This window comes from Asparagus officinalis, chromosome 5 (genome assembly GCF_001876935.1).
Source record: "Asparagus officinalis chromosome 5, Aspof.V1, whole genome shotgun sequence".
NCBI classification, from domain to species: domain Eukaryota; kingdom Viridiplantae; phylum Streptophyta; class Magnoliopsida; order Asparagales; family Asparagaceae; genus Asparagus; species Asparagus officinalis.
The window spans coordinates 73,211,359-73,221,663 of NC_033798.1; the positions used below are offsets into that span (position 1 = coordinate 73,211,359).

At 35.1% G+C, this 10,305-nt stretch overlaps 1 protein-coding gene across 2 annotated transcripts; it reads left to right on the plus strand.

Moving 5' to 3' along the window:
• LOC109843888 (sialyltransferase-like protein 5) lies at positions 107 to 9,916 on the plus strand. Of its 2 annotated transcripts, none has more exons than XM_020412850.1 (9): positions 107 to 121; positions 224 to 300; positions 2,836 to 2,927; positions 3,045 to 3,246; positions 3,942 to 4,032; positions 7,925 to 7,983; positions 8,131 to 8,279; positions 8,995 to 9,076; positions 9,156 to 9,916. In XM_020412850.1, exons 3-9 carry the CDS (start codon positions 2,845 to 2,847, stop codon positions 9,555 to 9,557), a joined length of 1,068 nt encoding a protein of 355 aa, XP_020268439.1. In that variant the 5' UTR covers positions 107 to 121; positions 224 to 300; positions 2,836 to 2,844; the 3' UTR covers positions 9,558 to 9,916. The 2 variants fall into 2 exon arrangements, with proteins under 2 accessions (XP_020268439.1, XP_020268438.1); XM_020412849.1 differs by lacking the exons at positions 107 to 121; positions 224 to 300 and adding exons at positions 1,275 to 1,367; positions 1,464 to 1,541.

Here is a 10,305-nt window from a genome sequence, read left to right on the forward strand (position 1 = left end):
AGGAGCTCGTCGTCGTCGTCGTCTTCGCCCGTGCATCGACAGCCCACCGTCGTCCTCCTCCTCGGCGCCGCCTTGCTCTTCACCGTCCTCCTCATCTCCATCCAGTCTTCTTTCTTCACTCGTAACTTAATTAACTTACTCAATCAAGACTCAGTTCGATTATTATTATTATTATTATTATTATTTATCTGTAACCAAATTAGCCCTAATTTTGTTTGCACAGGAAATCGCAGCTCTGATCTCAACAGTGAAGATGCCCGAGCCCTCTCCCATTTCCAGTCTCGTGTCCAGCGATGCGTGGTAAGTCTGAACTATGTAGATCTCGAACAAAGTGCTTTACTCCTATCCAAAGTAGATAGGTAATAGGCTTTATGAAAAATTTCTATTTTTGAAATGTGAAGATTAGAAAATTAATTGCAAAATAGAATATAAACTACATGCTTTGGAAATGAAGAGCTATTGTTGAATATTTTGAAGTGTCCCTTAGCAAACTTTACTTCACAAGGTTAAAAGGAATGAGGAGCAATGTCGTAGTGCCCCGAATATTAGTCCCACATCGGGAAAGTTTGAGAAGTTTGAACGGTTTATATATATAAGGCTAAGACTTAAGTAGCGTCGACTAGTCGATTTTGGCAGTGGTTTGAGCCAAACAATGTGCTATACTCAGTAGGTTCCACGGCCGGGTTTATTCCTACAGTAAGGCGTGCGCGAAAGTAATTAAAGTACGACTGTGAGAGGGAGGGAGTTCATAATATATCATTCCAATCCTTAAATTGATAAGCCTGAAAGCATAAAAATCAAGCAATGTGTGCTAGTTAGAGAGAATATCAGTTGATTGTTTCCTCTTTTTCTTAACATTATTCTATCTTATTGCAGCTAGAACATGTTCTATTATGACTTAAATTGATAAGCCTGAAAGCATAAAAATCAAGCAATGTGTGGTAGTTAGAGAGAATATCAGTTGATTGTTACCTCTTTTTCTTAACATTATTCTATCTTGTTGCAGCTAGAACATGTTCTATTATGACTAACTTCAAATTCTTTTTAGGCAAACAGAGGTCTTGGCCTGACTGCAGATATCATTGATCAGTGTTATGACTTAAATTGATAAGCCTGAAAGCATAAAAATCAAGCAATGTGTGGTAGTTAGAGAGAATATCAGTTGATTGTTACCTCTTTTTCTTAACATTATTCTATCTTGTTGCAGCTAGAACATGTTCTATTATGACTAACTTCAAATTCTTTTTAGGCAAACAGAGGTCTTGGCCTGACTGCAGATATCATTGATCAGTGTAAATTGGTGCTCAAATTTCCACCTGGCACAAACAGTAACTGGGTCAAGAACTACTCCATGATTTTGTTCCATGGTTTTAACTTCTTGTTTTCTCATTCAAATCTGTGTAGAAGTTACTTTGTAATTGATGTTATTCATCTAACGTTGATTCTCTCCCCCTTATCTGCAGTATAATGCACAGTTTAAAATTTATGAGCCCCTGGAATATCATTATGATGTCTGTGAGGCCATCCTATTGTGGGAACAGGTTAGTTTTGTAGGACCCTAGAGGGGGGTGATTAGGGTCAAGAGGCTCTAATATGCAATTAAAATACAGTACAAACAAACCACAGTAACAGAAGTGCAATAATAAAGAAAGAGATAAAGTTAGGAATCGTTATCCTTGACGCGCGATGTGTTAACGAGGTTCGGCCCGCTGACCTACGTCCCCGCTCCCCACTCTCGAGGAGAAATCCACTAACACATCCGGTTTGGAAGCCGGAACTTCGTCTACACAATGATCCCACAAGATCTCTCTCTCACTACACAGTTGATCTCACAGATCACACTCCCTCACAGTCGATCTACACAAGATCTCACTCACAGCAGCAGAAGATAAATGCAAGACACTCTCTTTACACAAGCCCCTATAGCAAAGAGAAGAGTACTGAAGCTGGGAAGTGAAACACACACAAGAACTCAGAAGAACAAGTTTGATTTGAAAATTTTCTCAGGAAGAAACAGAGCTCTCTGGTTCTCTTTCAAACGTTAGGCTTAGAGAAGAAGAAGCAGGCTTGGGGGTTTTTATAAAAGAGTTTAAATCAATAAAAACAAAAACCCAATCTTCCTATTTAGGAAGATAATCTACTTTGCAGGTTGTGACCTCAGACTGTGCCAATCACTAATAAGTGCGACCGGACCGGTCGACCGATTTCTGATATATTCTGAAAATCAGTTTTTTGACCAACTTAATATATTTGCAAAATATTCGTTTGACCTCTGAAAATTCTGAAACTTTGTAAAATGTTTTTAATACTAACAACAAACTGTTTGGAAAAAGAATTTTGCAGATAAGTACTCATACTTGTGAAAAATAGTATTTTGTGAAAAACGCTTAAAAACACAAGTTTGAAAAACGTGTGTGTGATTCCCAATAGCTTCAAGTAAACTCAGTAACTCTTTGCCTACATTCTAGCACTAGAGAGAAATATAAAAGATAGCTAATATCCTCATATTGAAAGCAATACTTGAGCTTTGATATAGCTTGAATCGGATGAAGCTTTTATATGACTTTGTTGTTCTTGAAATAACGTTGCTTCATCTTTTTGGCCTCCTCCTCCTTTAGATATCTTCGTTTTAGCGTATATTCCATCCATCCTCCGTTAATGGCACTAACGAGCTTGACAAATGATTTTACTATATTTACACTCAATAAGCCATTAGTACCGATAATGGTGGTTGTAAGAACATCATCAAAACATAAGGGCTAACAAGTTTTATTGCTTCGATTGTTTTCTGATTCTCTTAGATAACATATGTACTTATACTACTAAACTTGCCAGTACCGCAACATGACAACAGTCTTAACAAGGGAATATCTAGATGTCAGACCGGATGGATGGTTAGACTATGCTGCAAAGAGGATTGCCCAGTTGTAAGATATTAGGCCTTTCAAGTTTTCATGCCACTCTTTTTTTTGTGTGGTTTATGTTGAGCTAATGCATCATGGACGAGTTAATGATCAGAGGGAACTCTTCCTTTTGGGCTTTAGAGGTGCAGATAAATGCTACAACCATTCCTTGTGTGAGGAGCATCTCAATTTGATTTTACCGTCAAAGCCTCCTTTCCACCCTCGTCAGTTTAAGACTTGTGCAGTTGTCGGAAACTCAGGGGATCTCCTAAAGACAGAATTTGGACAGGAAATTGATGAACATGATGCTGTCTTTCGAGATAATGAGGCTCCTGTTAACAAGGTAGCTTGTTATATATCTGTCCAGAACTTTATAGTTACATGAGAGCCATATTTATAACATTCTTTTATTGAAAAATAGAATATGTAGACTAGTCTATCGCTATATCTCATAGGCATGGTGTTCATAAATTAAAATACTCTGATCTACTTCCAAGAAGAGATCATGAAACTACCGCGTAGAAGTTGAAATCTCTGCTTATGTACGAGCAAAAGCTGACAAATTGGGTTTATATATCAATTACTTTTTCATATATATCATATCGTTTAGTATCATATCACATGCTGTAAGATAACTTATGTATAGTAGTTACATTTACAACCAAATAATCACAAGATGTAGTTAAACTTAAGATACAAGCATTAGGTCATTAATAGAAATGGAACATGCAATTCAACATATGAGGCGTATAATCATAATTATGTTGACTTCCTAAACCAAGGTAACTACTCATAGAAACTACAAAATAAACCGATTTAACAGAAATCTATTATCCTTTGCAGATCCATTATTGTCATCGTCTTCAAGAATGCTACCTTCGATTTATCTTTATCTTCACTCTCCACAAACTCGTCTTAACTGACTTCTTTCTCTTTCATTCTCTTTGAGTAGTGAAATTCAACTTTCGAGTCAAGACTGCATATTGGCATAAGCATACAAAAATCTATTAGTTGAAACTGATGTTGATGATTTCGCAGAAATATGCCAAATATGTGGGTCTGAAAAGGGACTTTCGCCTTGTTGTACGAGGTGCTGCCCGTAATATGGCTGCCATTCTGAATGGATCAAGTAAGCTCCCTATTCATATTATCATATGTCTATTATGCTATCACTTTTGTTGCCAAGTGTTTGTATCATTAATACATATGCTTATTCTAGGGATGACAAAATTGTCCCAAAACCATTTGCCCACCCATACCCACCCACTAAATAAACCATTCAAACCCACCCATTTAGTTAAATGAGTCATAAATGAGTGAGTATTGTTTCTATTAAAGATAAATGGGTCATAAATGGGCGGGCTATTACCCGCCCATTTGCCCATTTGCCCATTTAGATGAGTATTCTTTCAAAAACACCCTCAAAGTTTCAACAACTACAACAAACATTTTTAAAAGTTTAAAATTATAGAAAACACCTTAAAGGTAAACTAATGATCAGCACACATAAAACTAGAAAATTACCAACAATCCTTAAAATTTTGAGATTTGCAAAAACACCCTCGAAGTTTAAATATTATAAAAACACCCTCAAGAGTTAAAAATTCTCAAAACTTTATAACCTCACAAATGACACATGAAATCATGAAATTTCCAGTAAGCCTATATAAATTTAAAATTGCCAAATAATACCCTCAAAGTTTTAGAAAATGAGAAAAACACTCTCAGGGGTTTAGAATTATAAAAACAACCTTGAAATTTCAAAACCTAGCTACGATACATGGAAACCCAAAAATTACCAGCAGCCCCCTAAAATTTATAATTTACAAAAAACACCCTTAAAGTTTAAAAACTTGTAAAAGACACCCTCAAGAGTTTAAAATTACAAAAAAATCTCAGAAATTTCTAAACTTGCAAATGACACATGAAATCTAAAAAATTTAGCAGTCCCCTATAAATTTAAAATTTGCAAATAATATCATCATAGTTTTAAAAATTGCGAAAAACATCCTCAAGGGATTAGAATTACAAAAATCACTCTGAATTTCAAAACCTACAAATGACACATAAAATAAAAAATTTACCAGTAACCCCCTAAAAGTTTATAATTTGCAAGAAACACCCTCAAATTTTAAAAATTGTAAAAAACACCCTCAAAGGTTTAAAATTACAAATTTACAAGGGGATGTTGGAGATTTCCAAATTTCATGTGTCATTTGTAAGTTTAGTAACTTTTGAGAGTTTTATATAATTTTGAATTTTTGAGGGTGTTTTTTATAATTTTTAAAATTTGAGGGTTTTTTCGCAAATTATAAATTTCCATGGGGCTGTTGGTAATTTTTAAATTTTATGTGTCATTTGTAGGTTTTGAAATTTCAGGGTGGTTTTTATAATTCTAAACCCTTTAAGGATGTTTTTCGCATTTTTTAAAACTTTGAGGGTGCTTTTTGCAAATTCTATATCTATAGGGGACTAGTGGAAACTTTCAGATTTCATGTGTCATTTGCAAGTTTAGAAAAATTTGTGATTGTTTTTTAATTTTGAACTCTTGAGGATTTTTTGCAATTTTTAAACTTTGAGGGTGTTTTTACAATTTATAAATTTTTAGGGGCTGCTGGTAGTTTTTGGATTTTATGTGTCATTTGTAGGTTTTGAAATTTCAGAGTGGGTTTTGAAATTCTAAACCCTCGAGGATGTTTTTTCAATTTTTAAAACTATAAGGGTGTTATTTACAAATTTTAAATTTATAGGGGATAGCCGAAATTTTTCAAATTTCATGTGTCATTTGCAAGTTTAGAAAAATTTGAGATTGTTTTGTAATTTTAAACTCCTGAGGGTGTTTTTTACAAGTTTTTAAACTTTGTGAGTGTTTTTTGCAAATTATAAATTTACAAGGGGTTGCTGATAATTTTTGAATTTCATGTACCTTAGTTAGGTTTTGAAATTTTAGGGTTGTTTTTATAATTCTAAACGCCTAAGAGCATTTTTCTCATTTTCTAAAACTTTGAGGGTATTATTTGTGAATTTTAAATTTATAGGGGGTTGTTGAAAATTTTTAGATTTCATGTATCATTTGTAAGTTTAAAAAATAGACCCCTAAAACTTTTTTATATATAAAAGTCCAATAGCTAAATGAGTTATTGGGTCACCTATGTTACCCGGGTACTTCATTATTGAAGCCGTACCCGTACTGGACACGTACCCGATACTTTCCCGTACCCAAACTTCGTGGACACTTCTTGAATATATGCATGCATTTATTACAACATATACTCAATTATACGATATATGTGTTAATTTAAAACATTTGTCAAAGACTTCCTGGACGTAGAGCTTACACTTCACATCCATTTTTTGAAACTAATGGGATACAGGTCGGGTTCGTTTCAGTCCATACCCAAGTTCAAAGCTATATAGTTAATGGGTCGTTTAGATGTCTAGTAAAAAATGAGTAGTTTACAATTCACGATAATCAATATGATAAAATAAACTCAAAAATATGATCGAAATTTTAATTCTAATGACACATGAAGCAGAAAAAATTATCTCATGTACATTATTAATTCAATATATATATGTAGTCATGTCCCCGTACCCAACATTTTACAGTTTTGTCGTGTCCCCTACCCGTACCCGCACCCGTACCAGTACCCGTGCCCGTTTCCATGCAACTTAGTGGGTCACCAATAAACCACCCATTTAATAAATGGGTGGGTGAGAAGTGACCCATTTAACAAATGCTGAATGAGTCACAAATGAGCAAATAGACACAAATGTGCCCAACCATTTATGACTCACCCAAAACCACCCATTTGACAACCCCAACTTATTCTTATTCCTGAATGTACTTTTCAAGACTGGAGAATTGTCAATTTAAAAGGCAGAACACCAACTAGCTTGCATTACTTTATAAGTTGAGGTCTTTTTGATGTTCAGTTGCATAATCAGAATGGTTGCTAGGATATGTGGCAGACTATATTCAGAATGACATTACTAATTTTCAGGACCTCCCATAGCTACCAGAACCAGAGGTTTCTTCTCATATCGCTGCGCTGCATTAAATCGCACTAATTTGCAACTATGTGCTGTCATGATATAGAGGAGATGCATATTTTCCCTAAGCAACAATTTGATGCATGAAAACCCTTCGTGTACTGAATGGGGAGCGAATATGGTCCATATTGTTGATAAGTTGGTGTGATTTAATGAATACAGAATGCTCTAAATCCAAAATCTGTCTTTTTGTGATTGTTTCCTGAATAATCCTTTTTATCTGTTGTTTTCTAGTTTGCAAACCTGTTATTAAATGTCCTACAGATATTGACCAGCTAAATATGTATGCAAATCTGGGGTTAATGGATATACATTGATTTAAAATGCTCACATTATGCTTTCTCAAGTTCTTGATGACTAAGGCATAATTTCCTTCAGTTTCTGCACCAGGTAAGAATTTCTAGACCAATGAATTATATAACATATTCATCGCAGCTGATGAGGCGCTCATAGTTAAAAATGTGACTTAGAGGTTTTTCAATGCTATGATAAAGTTGAAACATCTAAAAAATTGAAACACAATTTAAAACTTCTTTATTATCATGTTTTGCGCAAGCAACAATTTGAATGTGAGGCCCATCCTTCATTAATGGAAATTCCTACTAACTATACCGTTGTTAGGTTGGAGTCATAGTAAACTGCTGCTGAGTGCCTGATGACACAGATTGATCTAACTCCAAAAGCGAACTTGCGTAACTGATCTAAATCCAAAAGCTAACTTGTGCAACTCTTTTTAGAATAAACTTTTTGTCTGTTGTCTATTAGAATAAAGACCTTCTCTTTAACATGCAATGGGTGTATTTGAGCTATATATGTATGTAAATCGTGGGATTGAAATGATGTACATTAATCTAAAACACTGACATATTGCTTTCTCAAGTTCTTGATGGCAAGAATATAATTTTCTTCAGTTCTAGCACCTGTTAAGAAATATTAGACCACTGAATTCAGTAATATATTCATTGCAGATGATGAGGTGCTCATAATTAAAAGTGTGACCCATAAAGATTTTAATGCAATGATAAAGGTAAAACATCTAACAATTTCATCGTTTTGTGAATGTAGTGGGAACTTTTCTTCTCAATACATTATTCTGGTAATAAAATGTTTATAGTGACTTATGCATGGAATAGCTTGTGTATAGGGTATTCTCTCACAGTATGTGACTGTGCAGGAACTTCCAAACCCTGTATATTTATTCCAAGGTATTGTTCTTCGACGTGGAGCCAAAGGAACTGGAATGAAGTCTATAGAGCTAGCCCTTTCAATGTGTGACATTGTGGACATTTATGGTTTTACTGTAGATCCTGGCTACACAGAATGGTTAGTTTAACTCAACATCTATCTCTCATGCTTGGTTTAACTTTTGTGTACCTTATTTGTAGAACCTGATTTCTATATCATATGGAAATTGTTACAAATGTCTATTTTGAAGGATAAATATGTTTACGTGTGCAAATTTATGATGTCCATCTTCGATTCTTTATCCCGGTAGCGTATCAAGTTTCCACTTAATCTATCACAGGCTGTTCTTATGGTTACTGAGCCAACACATGATCAAACTTGTTAAATCTCCTCATTGTATCTTTTAAGATAAATGAAATAATTTTAGAGGGTCAATTATTTTAATTTTTTTTTTTAGCTTTTTGTGATTTTCAAGCATATAGCTTTTCACTTCTATCATCATTGAATGTTGTTTGAGGACACATGATGCATGTAGTGAGATTTAGGCAAGTCTTATCAGTTGAGTGATTAAATTAAGAATGCCACTTATGTAATTTTACTGGAGAAGCTTATTTGTTCTGGAATGCTTACTTGTAAGCCAAATCTCTGGTGTGAACTCTGGAAAAAATATTTTCCCTTGACCAAGTTATGGTATTGAGAAGAACAAGAAGTATGACAAAATAGAAACATATCCCTCTTCTATTGATGACATCCTCTAGTTGCATATGTACAAATTGTAAGCTATCAAATTCGATTCGAATAAACTCATGACAATAATTTCCTGAATCCTGATGATCAGCTTATTTCCATACAGGACGCGTTACTTCTCCACCCCAAGGAAAGGACACAATCCGTTGCAAGGAAGAGCATATTATCAGCTTCTAGAGTGCCTTGGTGTAAGATATCTCCGCATCTTTGTCACTTACGACAAAATTCTGAATCATTCTGATATTTCATTTAAAATTTCTACTATAGGTTATTAGGATCCATTCTCCGATGAGATCTGAAAGAAAACAAGATTGGTCCGACGTTCCAAGCAAGGAAGACATCAAGAATGCTCACAGTGCTGCTCTCCGTGTTAAGAAAGCCTCATCTGGGGAAATAAATGATTCGGGGCCCTATGTTAGTTGTAAAGTATGGGGTACAGTGGATCCAGACAGCAGCGAACAAATCTCAGGATCTCCGGACATGAGTGATACTAGAAAACATTCCAACTATAGCAAGTGGGAAGTTGTGCCTTTTGAGAGCCTAAGGAGAGAAGCACGGGAACACTATTTTCAATTAGGTGGGGTTTCTATGTATAAGATGGATGGAAACAAATTGGATGATCTTGTATGCGTGAGACATGTTTTGCCATCAGAAAAGCTCAGTCGGTAGAAGTTTGAGAAACCTCAATGGAACTTGCAGAAGAGTATTTGAAGACTGGGCTTCAAAGTGGTGGATCCTCAACTTTGGATTCACTGCGTATTGCAATAGTAGTTCGGGCGATGTTCTTACGAAACCTCAGGCTTTCAGGCATTCAAGAAATCTGATATCAACAAAGTGACAGTTTCTATTGAGGAGCATAACACGAAATTGTTATTATTGATGTTTTGTCCTTTGTCAGGTTACATACGGATCATTTCGGCCATTGTTGGCATGTTCTCTGTAGCAGCAGACTAGACAGAAGCGACTGTCAGAAATTCACAATGATGTAATCTGATTGCACAAATACACGATACTAGTGATTGCACTGATACAGTATTTGAGTAGGCAAATACTTTATCCTAATTACTCTAATTTAGAATCGATAGTGAGACACGCGTCCTAATCTCCTTCATGATTGTAAATAGCCCACACGTTACGTGAACAATCATCATCCTGGTAACCATTGGCAAATCTGCTCATGCATATGTCAATTAAGCCAAACTCGACCAGGATGTAGCCTCACAAGTAACAACCGGTGACCGTCAATCCCTGAGCTACACCTAGAGATTATTGGTAATCAAATTTTGATTAACTCTCCCCAGACCAAGACAAGCTGTAAAGCATCTTCAGAAGCAAATTCAAAATTTAAAATTGAATTTGCTAGTACACCTACAAAAAAAAGTGTTTCACTATGAAAAAAAGTGATTCTTACTTCAAT